Source organism: Leishmania martiniquensis, chromosome 23 (genome assembly GCF_017916325.1).
Source record: "Leishmania martiniquensis isolate LSCM1 chromosome 23, whole genome shotgun sequence".
NCBI lineage: Eukaryota > Euglenozoa > Kinetoplastea > Trypanosomatida > Trypanosomatidae > Leishmania > Leishmania martiniquensis.
In genome coordinates this window covers 580,469-592,656 of record NC_090158.1, presented here as the reverse complement: position 1 = coordinate 592,656, position 12,188 = coordinate 580,469, and the positions used below count along the sequence as shown (strand labels likewise).

Genomic DNA, 12,188 nt, shown 5'->3' with positions numbered 1-12,188 from the left:
AGTAGGTACAGCGAGCCATACTAAGCTCTTCAATGGGGTCCATCGCCAGTAGTACTGCCCGACCACCACCATCATCGCTGGATGAATGCGAAGGTGTCGAGGGAGAGAGAAAGAGGGAGAGGGGAGGGAGGGAGAGATGCCCCCCCACCCACCCCGTCTTCCCACGTCCCCCCATCCGTGTGTGCCCGGGAGGAAAAATAAAGGAGCACAAAGATGTTGAAACGAAGAAGAAGGGGTCCCTCTCAACATCTGTGAAAGACAGCAAACGCCCAAGCAGCCCATATGTATATATATATAATGTTTTACAGAGAGATCCCGGGGTGCCAGCGTTGATGAACGCACTCAGTAGCCTCTGCATTGATGTGGAGGGAGGGAGGGAGCAGAGCGGTGGATCAAGCAGGAAGAGAGGGGCAGAGACGAGGGAGCTCGAAAGAAAAAAAGAAACCTGCGACAGGAAGAGAGGGGAGGGGGAGGGGCGCACGAATAAGGGAAAGCGGACCAGAAGAGAAGCGAACGAAAGAGAAAAATAGGGGGAAGAAGGAGAACACGGACACGAGTGCTTCAGCACGCACCGTCGTGCGTCACAGCTGGAGAGATGCGCTGCAGTCGCATTGTCGAGCTCAGCACCGTAATTTGTGGCGACGAGCTGCGCGGGGAGGACAGCACCGCCTCCAGCCGCGTCGGCGGCGGCAGAGTGCCCCTCTGCGGATAAGACTGCCTCGCCTTCGGCGGCTGCGAGCACAAGGAGGGCGGTGTCACCGCGTTCGAATGCATTCCCGTGAGCTCCGCAGGGGGCCACGCCGAGGACTCTGCTGCATCGCCTAATACCGGCAACTGCGGCAATGACGCCACCTCCACGGCGTCGCCTGTGTACCCGTGCGTGTCTGGCGTAGCGTTCTTCGATGGCGGCATCGACAACGGCATGGCCGTCTCCGCTGAGCGTATCACACCGTGGTGTTCTGGAAGCCCCGTGGCACCTGGGGCGTAGGCGTCGGAGATGAGTGTGAGCGGTTCGTATGAGCGGCGCGAGGCACGCCTGTCACTGCCGCTCCGACTTCTCGATGGTGTTGCCGCCGCGGCGTGGCGATTAGCGACTGGCCCACGCGATTCCTTACGCGAAGACCCGTGGGCCCGTGCGAGAAACTGGGCTGACGACTCTAGCGCAGAGGCCGACAAGTACGCAGTAGACGGCGCCGCAGCGGTGCCGCTGGCTTCGCCACTGCGGGTGTCAGCTATGCCGATGCCCTCCATCTCCGCAGGTGCACGTCGAGTGACAGTCGACGAGAGGCTTCTGATCCCCAGGAAATCGAGACGCCTCACCCCCCCCTCCGTCGAGGAGTAGCTTGGCAGTGGATCGCCCTTGCTGCGGCTCACCACGGGCAGTGAGCGAGGCACCTCTGTATAGGGCATCAGTACCTTGCCCACGCCCCTCTGCCGCATCCTTGCATCGGCCATGAGATGGGCAGCCTTGCGCACGTATGCTCTCTCCCAAGGCAGGAACCGCCACGCACGCACGGCGAACGCAAGCGACCACGCGATAAAGGTGGCGCCGTACGGCCATGACTCGGGCACAACCGCCAGCATCGGCACGCACACGCACAGCACGATCAACAGGACACTGGCGCGGATAGCTGCATCTCGGTGCTTACGCAGAGCGTCGATTGCCTTGATGAAGCGCGTCATGTTGGCGTCTTTTCGCGCAGTCGAGGGCGGACTGGGCGAAGAGAGAGCGAAAGGAGAGAGTAAAGCGAGGAAGGGGGAGTGTCACGGGGCCTCGTGTGTCGGTCTCTGCAAAGGGGCGGATGCCGAGTAGGAAAGCGGCACGGACGTAAGCGGTGACTGCTGCGATCTCGCAAGAGTGCGCGTAGGGCAGAGAGGAGTGGTTTCTCGCAGTGTGTGTGTTGATGTGTTCGTGTGACGTGCGACGCACAGAGAAGAGAAGGCGGGAGAACGGAGAAAAGGCGCAGTGAATCGATCAGAGAACACTGCAGCGATCACATGTGTGTACGTGCTTCTAAGAACGCGCACTGTTATTCGCAATCAAAGACGTCCAGCGGTACGCATAGTGCACACAGGCTTACAGCGATTCGCGTGGTTTATGGTGAGTACGTCCCCAGCGTAGGCCTATGAGCAAATTAGAAGGAGGAGAGAAGGAGCGAGACGGAGGCGTCGGGGCAGACCGTGTGTATCAGGTGTGGCTGACTACGCTCGCTCCATAGACCTTCATGGACTTCAAGCTCCACTCGACCCCCTGCCGTCGCCCACATCTTGAGCACACGACGGGAGGAAAAGGGGGAGAGGAAACGGTGACACCGATGAGGCAGGCGGGGACGGCATCACAGCGCCACCTGCGGAGTCCCTCCCTCTTCCTCTTCATGGCAGCTCTTCACACATTACTCACCGCGAGAGCGAGCGAAAGGCGGAGAGACGTACACCCACAGCACAGAAGGCACATCCTCCCTCACTCCCTCTTCTCCTCCCTCCGCGTAGCGAAGCGCGGCTCACCGATGGGGCCCCGGGGAGATGGCTAGGCATTCTGGCTGTGCTTCTTCTTGCTGCGCTGCCGCGCTTCCTCTTCACGACGCTGCTTATGCGCGCGCCAGAGGTCCGCTTCATAGCGGCACAGCGCTGCCTGGAACTGTGGGATGGCCTCCGCCAGGGTAGCACCATCCGCATCCTCCGCTTGCTTATGAGCTGGCAGCGCAGAGTCGACGGAAGCCGGCCCATCCTGTGGCGCTGGGATGGAGGACGTCTTTGGGGCAGCCCGCTTGCGCGATCCCGCCGTGGCCAGCCTCAGGAAGCGTGGAGGACCCTGTTGCATGGCATCTGCCGCGTACGCATTCACTTCCTCTAACGTCAGCAGCCGTGGGGGCGTGGTGGCGTGCAAGGCAGATGCAGCGAGGACACGAGCAGTAGTGTCCTCCAGCTCTTCAGCCCGTCGCGCAGCCCGCTCCGCTGCGTCCGCTTCAAAGATGGTCTCGGCGATCTCCGCAACAGCGCCACCAAAGTCGAAGGCGAACTGCTCCGACTCATCCAAAAATAGCGCCGTCTGGCGGCGCCTTTCGGACTCCGTAAAGGTGCCCTTGTCAGGCCTGTGCGCAATGGCTGTCGCTGCGCCCTCGGCGCCGTCAGCCGTAACCGTTGATGCTCTCGCCGTGTCTGAGGACTTCGGTAGCAGTGCGCCTTTCCTACTTACGGAGCTGGCGGAAGCAGCACACGCGTCCTTCGTCGTTGCCTGACGACAGTCACCTCCGCCGGGTAAAGACTGCGTAGACGATGAAGGGGAGCTGAAGCTGCCACTTCCGGAGGTATGCGCCTGGCGCGCAGCTTGTCGCATCAGCAGGGAGAAGTATCCGCTGGAGGCGAGAAGCGAGAGAGGAAGACATGAGAACGAGGCCGAGGGTAGCGAAGCAACGGCAAAGGCGCGTTCGCTGTCTCAGTGCAGCGGCACATTGTCAGAGTGGGCTGGCATACTGGAGGTCAGCGCGCCTCTGCATTTTTGCGTGGGGTGCGCCGTCTCCAAAGGCAGTGTCTCCCCAATGTGGCCGATGGTGTCTGCCTGTGGCACACGCGTGCGCCTGATGCGAGACGCAGACGCTGCTGTGGCTGTATTACTATTCATTTTCTTCTTCGCAGGCTTGGATCACGAGAGTGCCACGGCGCCCACTGCACCCACCAACATGCGCGCAGCGGCCATAGAGAGAGAGCACGGCAACCCCGCAAGGCGCACAGACGCAGGTAGGCATGCGCGCCCACATCTGCATGTGACAGGGAAGCGCCGAAAATGTTTAACTATGCAGACCCACAATGAGATGTCTGTGTGTGTGTGTGTGGAGGGGGAGAAGAGCAAACACAGAGACACAAAACTGAGGAGCAAAGAGAAGCGATTCGGCCTCTTCTCTCCCACAGGCAGCCACGCACACACACACACGCACAGAGAGAGACAGACGCATACGCCTCCCTCTCCCCCTTTCCCAACCCCTCCAGACAAAGGCACAGAGTCGCATACGCATGCACACAGAAAGCTCCCACAAGGAGGGCAGGTCAACGCGCTCGAGAGCAGCACCGCCAATGACGGTGGGCAGCGTCGGCGGACGGCCACATATCTACAGGGAAAGAAAACGGTGCTGGGGATGCACAGAGACGCAACTGTACAGGCACGCCTACGAGCACAACCGCAGAGATGCACCACAGCTATCACTGCCACCCCTCCACTCCGCCCCACCAACCTCTCTCTGGTACCCTCACTTCCTCTCTAGCTGGAGGGCATGAGGGGCCGGCATTCGCAGCGGCTTCGAGTCTGCTGAAGCGCCAGCGGTGAGCTGCGCGTTCTCCAGCAGCTCAGCCAGGAAGCGGCGCTCCTTGTAGTGCATGCGGTAGGTGAAGGCGACGTCCAGGCAGAGGCGGCGCACCTGCAGTTGTAGAAAGAGCTGCGGTCTCTTCTTCATGATCTTGTAGAGCATCTTCTTCGCGTTTTCGCAGCTGACTGGGTTCGACAAGGCGTACACGTTGTCCAAGATGCGCTGCGGTACTTCCTGGGTTGTGGAGAACGCAATGGAGTCCGCGTGGGCGTGGCGGGGTGCTGTATTGTTCAGCGCCGCCTTGCGTGCGATAGAGGTCCACTTGGACGGCTTCAGTTGGGCAAAGGATACTGCGTACGGGATGCCCTCGGCGCTAACGTACGCGTTCGGGTTCAGCAGTACTGAGTACCCCTTTTTCACGAGGTCGTCGGCGCCACGCCGCGAGCGAGCCAGAATCGCGCTCCCGAGAAGCCCCATGCAGCGCACCGAGATCGTGGAAGCGAAGCGGGAGAGGGCGACGAAGCGCCGATGCAGGCCCGGCACAGAGAGCATCATGCCATAGCCCACCTCTGTCGAGCCGACCTCTGCAAGGCACAGCATAGCATCTTTCAAAGCCACGATGTCGCCCACGCAGTCGAGGGAGAACGACTGGCCGGAGACTTTGCAGAAACGTGAGGCTGAAATGATCTTCGACAAGGGCGCTGACAGGTACCCTTTCCTGAGCATCTCAATCTCCTTCGACGTGGCGACGAACGCCTGATCAGCGCCGCCGAAGCCGCTGAAGTTCCCGTTGACCGCGCCGGTGCCGCCGCTCACGCCGCCCCCGGCGTTGTTGTTGCCCAGCGAAGTGCCCGGCCCGCCACGCAGCCCATCGCGCACGCGGGCCGCGCTCAGGGAGTTTACCATGTGGTCACCGGTAGAGCTGTAGCGCGGCACGTTTGCGGAGTCGGCGAGGGCCCCAAGGGCTGGTACAGACGTGCCCCCTGTGCCACAAACAGCTCCACTGTGATAAGTTGTGCTCGGGGCTGGATGCGCCTGCTGCTGACACTTCTGGGCCTGTTGCTGCTGGCGCATGTACCGCGACGCCTCAGTCGTCGCACTAAACTCGCCGTCGCTGCTGGCGGCCGAGGACGAGGCAGACTCGTCGCTGAGGGAGTCGTCGTACACAATGTCTGGAGGCAGCGGCTGCTCTAGCAAGCGTTGCACAGAGCGTGTCCACAGCTTGCTGTGCTTGAACATCGCACAGCCCTCGACCGAGCTACACAAGACGGAAGCGAAGTGCACGGGAAAGAATTTTGTGCTCGAAGCGTCCGCGGCGGTCAAAAGCGGCAGGTATGAGGTACTGCCCGTCACGCGGCCGTACACGCCGCCGAGGCCATCCGAGTAGGAGCGCGTGTGCCGGACAGACGGATCGCTGATAGATGGCATGGTCGTACTGCCCACGCCGCCGCCGCCCTCCGCAGCCGCAGCACTACCGTCGAAGTTCTGCAGGCGCTCTAGCATGATAGTGTACTGCACCGACTCAGACTCCTCCCACCGGTGCAGCTCCTTCTCGACCCAGCCGTAGGACTGCAGAAAGCGAAAGCCCGACGGCCGACTGGCGATACGGTAGAGCAGCACGTTGAGCCGCAGCTGCTTGGCGTGGTTGAGGATCACCTCGCTCTCCATCAGCACGGTTGGAAAGCACTCGATCAGATAGTCGAGGCCCTCGTCGGAGCAGAGGCAAATGCTCAGCAGCAACTTAAAAGCGCTTTCGATGACGCTGAAGAAGTCGTCGTGCAGCGCCTGCAGCAACGTTTCGATGCCCCACTTCATTGAGGTGGACAGGTCGCGCCACACTGCCTTCTTCAGCTGCTGCGCTGCGCAGAGACGTATTGTGTTGCTCGGATTGCTCAGTGCGGCGCGGAAGGTGTGCCGGATGTCTTTGCAGACGCCGTAGTTCGGCACCGCGCCAAGGTACAGATACTGCAGGAGCTGGTAGCACACATCGTGGAGGGTGTCCTCCTCGGTTGGGTTCTCGAGACGAGGGCCCTTCAGCTTCGAGAACATGCTGTCCACGAGCGAGAAGACGCCGTGGTCTCGCATGAGCAGCAGGCCGTTGGCATGCGCGGAGAGGCGACCAGTCATGCGGAGAAACGACCGGCCGATGCATGTGTTGACCACAGCGCGCCGAAGCACGACGGGCTTGCCAATGCGCACCTCCTTCAGCATCGCCGCCACGGAGGCGACAAAGCCCATGCGCTCCAGTAGCGCCGCGCCGTCTCGGGAGCTGAGTATGAGATCGACCAGCTCAACTCCCACCATGCACATCTGCGGGGAAACCGTCTCGGGAGACAGTGCGCTGAAAGTGGAGGAGGTATGCGGTGTGCTGGACAGCGACAGCGGTGTGAAGAAGAGTACGAGACTCTCCACCAGCTCTCGCGCGGCACGGAATCGCCGGGGCAGGCGCAGCGGGCCCTGCACCAGTGTGGCTAGGATGTCGAAGTTCCACGCCTGGCAGCCCTTCATCCGATCCACCTTGCAATCATGCAGCATCGTCGCGAAGGTCGGGTCGTCCACGTCCAGCGTGCCGGGGGTGTTCAGGGCAGTGTTTGGCATCTCCGTCGCGCTGGTCGGCACAACAGGCACCACGACACCACCGCCAGTGTTCTTCTTGTAATTTCGAAACAGCTGCGAGGCCAGACCGCCGACAAACACGTTGCCGTCGTTGATGAGACGGCCGACAGCTTTGTTGAAGGCCTCGTGCAGCTTGAAGACAATCACCTGCGGCAGCACTGTGTCCATCAGCACGAAGATGTCTTGCAAGAGACTCGACGCGGCTGCTGTGACGACTCGGTTCTTGTTCACTATCTGCATAAGTTGGGTCAGGGCATAGGGAAGTCCATGGTAGTTGAGGCACGCGAGAACACGCCCTAGCAAGGGGTCCATAACGTGGTAACCGAGAGCCTTAGTCGTTGGAATGAAGTCGTCGAAGAGCGCCGCGTCGCCGGTGGAGTCGCTCAGCGCAAAGTCGCACATGAAGCTATTGTTGCTGTTGAAGTACTGTGTGTCGTACGATACGTCGCCGCCGCCGTTCACCTCCTTGGCCAGCGTCTCCTCAGCATCGTGGGCGGCCTTGCGCAGGCGGTCCTCCTCGAAGCCCTTCCAGGTTTCCATGGGGACGATTCCGCGGTGTGGAGCGAGGCGCGCGAGCAGCTTGTTGAAGAGGGTGATGATGACCATCTTTGTGTCGAGCGACCCCGGCAGCTGCAGGATGTCGATGATGGAGCGCAGACCCGTCATCTCGGAGCTGATCCACAAGCTCCCAACCCACGTAGAAAAGACGGTCACGATGAGATCTTTAGCGTTGTTCTGCTTGGCTAAGAGGGCTGTGTCGCTCGACTCTGAGGTGGACAGGAACGGAGCGAAGATGATGCGCAGATCCGTTGTCTTGAGGAACTGGCGCGTGCTGGGACCATCAAAGAGGCTCAGGAACGCCTGCATCACCTGCTGTGCCTCATCCGGCGTCACGCAGCCGTTCGGGTCAATGCACGCGTTCAGAAGGACGCTGTGAAGTCCCGCCGCAGTTGCCTGGTCCGGTCGCTGACGAAGAAGCTGAAGAGCGATACGGACAGCGGCACTGCGCCGCTTTACCGATGCACTAGCGACCGAGTCTGGGTGCTCCAAGAGGGAGTTGAGTCGATAGAGCCAGCCAAACGGCAGCTGTGGGTAGACCTTGGGATCAGTGATATTGAGCTGCAGCAGGCGATCCATTACTGAAAGCAGCGCATCCACCTCCGCGTTCAGGCCGCGGTCACCGCAGAAGGAGACCCAGCGCACCGCGTCGCCGTCCTCGATAAAACTGCGCAGGAAGAGGCTGTTCCCAGCGCACACGCACACCATTCGCATCCCTAGAAGGCGGAGAAGGCGACTCACTGACGCGACGGCAGATGCCGCAAGGGTGGCCAGAGCCTCCGGCTCTGGCAGCTCGAACAGCACCTCGTTGCCCACGTACCACTTGTCACAGAAGGCGCAGAAATCGCTCATGCGCTCAGCACGTCTGTTAAGCTGGGCCAGGGCATCACCGTCGGTGCTAGCACCGCTACCCATTGCCAGGATGCCGACCGCATTCGCGCTCAGCGACAGCTGTCCAGGTTCAAGACCTCCAAGGTGGGGAGTCGTGGTGAGAGGGCCGGAGTTCGCCTCCGGGCAATCCTTTGATCCTGCCGTCGCTAGGGCGTCGCTGCTCAAGGAAGCCGAGGCTGCGGCAATAAGGCCTCTTGTATCGAGCAGGTCTCGAACGGTGGACCGGACAACGCGGTTGAAGTACCGCTGCACAGAGGCAATGTACTCTTGCCAGGCTGCGCGCACCTGCTCCAGCGCAGCCATCGTAGCCGCGAGCACATCGGCGTTACCCTCCTCCTGGGCAGCTGGGACGAGCTCCTTCTGTATGACAGTGTTGTAGCGGGCGCGAGCCTTCTCGAAGTCTTTTAGATCGATCGCATATTGCTGAAGCAGCTCCAGCGCCTCTTGGGGCATGCTCGCCGTCGCCATGGTGTTGTGGCAGAGGTGTTTTCTCTGAGGAAGCGATTTTGGCGCGCGTGTGTGTGTGTGTTCAGGGGAGGGACAGGGGGGATACCGTAGGGTACCGTCAACGCACACCCCTCCTGTGCGAGGAAGGCCGAAGGCAGGCAGATAGTCACCGGACCGAAGGTGTCGTGTTAGGGGGATAATATGATCAGCACCAACGAGCTCTCACCAGCGTCTGCGTCCACGTCGAGGAGGAAGAGACAGAGGGAGAAACAAAAGAAAATAAAAAAGAGCTCACACACACACACACACGCCCCACGAAGATCACCACCACGCACGCGTAGGCGGCAACAGCGGTGTCGAAAACGGAGAAAAAAGGGAGGTCAACGCGCACGCTCATACGCCCGCCGGGGGGGTGCGACGGTGTATGGGTGGGTATATCTGTATCAAATAAGAGCCCTGCGTATGCACCGCACGTGCGCGCGCTTGCATGTGCACAACGCCGTCCGATACGGACAAAGTGAAGCGGCGGCGGGAGGTGCGAGGGGGGAGAACGAGTGGGGGGAGGGGGAGGGGCAAAAACAGCGGCAGCGTGAAAGGCGAAGACGGAGGCGAAGAGAGGTTAAAGGGGAGAGAAAGAGAGAGACGCCATGGAATACTGCGACCCCATCGCAGACGCAGAGTCAAGGAGGAAACAGGAGTGAGTGCAAGAAGAGATGCCGTCTTTGAGCGCATGCGCGCCCACGAGACGTCTCCGCCGGCGTCGCTCCAATGCCCTATTCCTTCGTTTGCCGTCGCCTCATTTCAACGTGCGCTTCGGCGGAGGCTGTGAAACCTTTCTCACGTCTATGCGCAAGATGGGAACTCAGTGCTGGATTGGGGGGGGGGCTGTACAGGCAAAGAGAGGGGCGCAGAGACTCACGCACACACGCGCGCATGACAACTGAGGGTAAAGAAGCCACACATTGACTTCCTCTCCGATTGCTGCGGTAAAGCTTGCCAAAGATGCTGCCGCGGCTGCGCCAGCCCATAGACCCGGCCAGCCCGTCTCCCCTCTGTGGATGTGTACGCCTGCGTGCCTCCCCTTTCAAAGCTTTCCCCCGTAAGGATTCGAAAGAAAACGGGGGAGCCGCAGAACAGGGAAAAAGAAGAGCCGTCACGCATTTTGGGGGGGGCTACGACTGCCAAGCAGATCACGTCGATGAACGCGTTGACACAGCACGTGCTGTGTCAACGCGAGAGTTCCGAGCACACATGTTTCTTGTCTGTGCGTGCATGGCAAGACAGGCTGATCAAAGGGAAGAGGAGGAGGAGGGGAAGTGGGGAAAAAAAGAGAGAGTCGCTTGCAAAAGGGAAGACAATGGCGCCGTCGGCCACGCACACAAGCGAGCTTGCATCACCGTCCTCACTGTCCCTCCCCTACCCCCCCCACACACACACACGCACATACGCACACACATCACCACCCATAGAAAGCTGCGGGAAAAGGTAGAAGAGGAGGAGGGGCGCACAAGGGTGACGGTGCGACAGCGGCACCGCCCTCTCTAAAGAGCACTACACAGAGTATCCGGCGACTCTTCAGTTCCGCAGTCATCTCTACTTCAGTGGGTACTTCGATTGAGGGGGCAGAGCGCCCGCGCACATGCCGCCAGCCCTCTTGCAATCCACCCCGCTCCCACCACCACTCTGCTGTGCCACGGCGCGCAGAATCTCGGAACCGTTGCGCGATGCTATACGACTTGTTACTGCTGAGCCGTGGCCGTTGCCGACCACGAACAGATGAGCCCTCTCACCGAGCAGCTGCGTGCCGCCGATGGCGAGCCCTGCGCCGTCCCGCACAGGTGCTGTTGTAGCGGATGATGATGTGTGACGTAGCCGCGGTGGCCCCACCAGTGCTGACCCACGGGACACACGTCCTTTCTTCGACGGTGCCCGCCGCCCAATATTGGTAGAGGTACAACTGGCCCTGCTTGCGCTGCGGCTGCTGCTGCTGCCGACCCCAGACGAGGAGTGAGTCACAATAATAAGCTGCTCTGCGGCGTCGGAGGGCAGTAGAGGCAGCCCTGCATCCCCAAGCCGACCCTTACGCAACGCTCCTGTTGCCGTCTTACTTCCATTCGACGCGGTGCGCGGGAACCCGGCGGGCGCGGAGGCGACGGAGGCGGTCGTGCTCGCCTCTAGCGCGTCCTGGCCACCGCCCTCGCTGCAGGTCATGGACGCGAACGAGGACCGACGCAAAAGGGCAAGCGACCGGGCGTAAACGGACTGTCGGTGCTCCTCGATTACCTCGCGGCGATGAGCCACGTAACGCGAAGCGCTCCCCCAGCTTGTGTGCGGACGGGTCAAGTACTCCAAGTACGCCTCCACTGCCGCATTGTCGAGCTCCGAAGAGAACCTCACCGCAGCAGCACTCAGATCCGCGGCAGCAAAAGCCGTGATCGGTGTGGGACTGGAAGCTGTGGTTGAAGGGATGGGGTCGTGTCCCGTATTCGACGACGGACGCCAGCCTTTCATAGGGGGTGGTGTCGGCACGAGGCAAGCGGCAGGGCTGCTAGTTCTCTCGCAAGAGGCGGATGAAGTCGACTCCATCGGCATTTCGTCGTTGGCGGGTGCTCCAGCGCCCTCTCGCTTCTTGGTTCGGAAAGTCCTCATCCCGCAGAGGAGGCGGCCTCGGTCAAGGAGACAGAGGCGCGTGTGAGTAGAGGGAGGGAGGGAGGGAGAGAGGGCAACGCCTTCTGGGACTGCGTGCAGTGCCGTCTCACGTGCGACTCAACGCAGTTTCCTTTGCACAGCTGGTCAGTAATGGATTCACAGGCAGGCAGAGGAGCGCTCGTGCAGGGGCCCAGCGGCGCGTTACGAGAGGGCGATGCTCCCCTGCTCTCGTCACGCGCTCGCGTACAGGGCCGCCGCTGACTGTCAAGAGAGGAGGAGAGAGAAGACGAATAGAGAGAGGAGTAGACTGCGTCGCAGCGGAAGCGGAGCTCGCGAAACACGAAAATCGTGTGCGTGTGCGCCTATAGGAGTGTTGGGGATCTACTTGAGCAACGGGGCCTCATCATCTGTGTGCGTGTACGTGTGAAGCCCCAACGTGTATTCGTGGCGCGATAGCGTTGCGAAAGGAGAAGAAGGGCGAGGCAGACAGAGATGGATCCGTCGTCTGGCACACCGATACAGACAGACAGAGAGAGGAAGAGAGAAGAAGAGAAAGCAGTCAGACGGGCATTCGAGAGTCGCACGAACTTGAAACGCAATCGACAGTACTGAGCTCTGCCGCGATGTGCTATGGGGGCACAGTAGGCGCTGCTTTTCGCCTATCCTGCTTGGGGTGGAGGACGCGGGAGGGAGAGGAAGAGAGAGAGGGGGGGTGGAGTCGGGCCC

General features: G+C 61.0%; 4 protein-coding genes across 4 annotated transcripts; all 4 read right to left on the bottom strand.

Annotated features, from left to right (window-relative positions):
• Positions 1–561: 561 nt before the first annotated feature.
• On the bottom strand, positions 562–1,683 carry LSCM1_06142 (uncharacterized protein; the record flags this gene model as incomplete). The annotated part of the gene is made up of 1 exon (XM_067323574.1): positions 562–1,683. One exon carries the CDS (start codon positions 1,681–1,683, stop codon positions 562–564), a length of 1,122 nt encoding a protein of 373 aa, XP_067178679.1.
• Positions 1,684–2,527: 844 nt separating this feature from the next.
• On the bottom strand, positions 2,528–3,337 carry LSCM1_06141 (uncharacterized protein; the record flags this gene model as incomplete). Its single annotated transcript, XM_067323573.1, has 1 exon — positions 2,528–3,337. One exon carries the CDS (start codon positions 3,335–3,337, stop codon positions 2,528–2,530), a length of 810 nt encoding a protein of 269 aa, XP_067178678.1.
• A 907-nt stretch (positions 3,338–4,244) lies between these two features.
• LSCM1_06140 (uncharacterized protein) lies at positions 4,245–8,834 on the bottom strand (the record flags this gene model as incomplete). The annotated part of the gene is made up of 1 exon (XM_067323572.1): positions 4,245–8,834. The coding sequence occupies one exon, from the start codon at positions 8,832–8,834 to the stop codon at positions 4,245–4,247; it is 4,590 nt and encodes a 1,529-aa protein (XP_067178677.1).
• Positions 8,835–10,406: 1,572 nt separating this feature from the next.
• On the bottom strand, positions 10,407–11,462 carry LSCM1_06139 (uncharacterized protein; the record flags this gene model as incomplete). Its single annotated transcript, XM_067323571.1, has 1 exon — positions 10,407–11,462. One exon carries the CDS (start codon positions 11,460–11,462, stop codon positions 10,407–10,409), a length of 1,056 nt encoding a protein of 351 aa, XP_067178676.1.
• Positions 11,463–12,188: the final 726 nt, after the last annotated feature.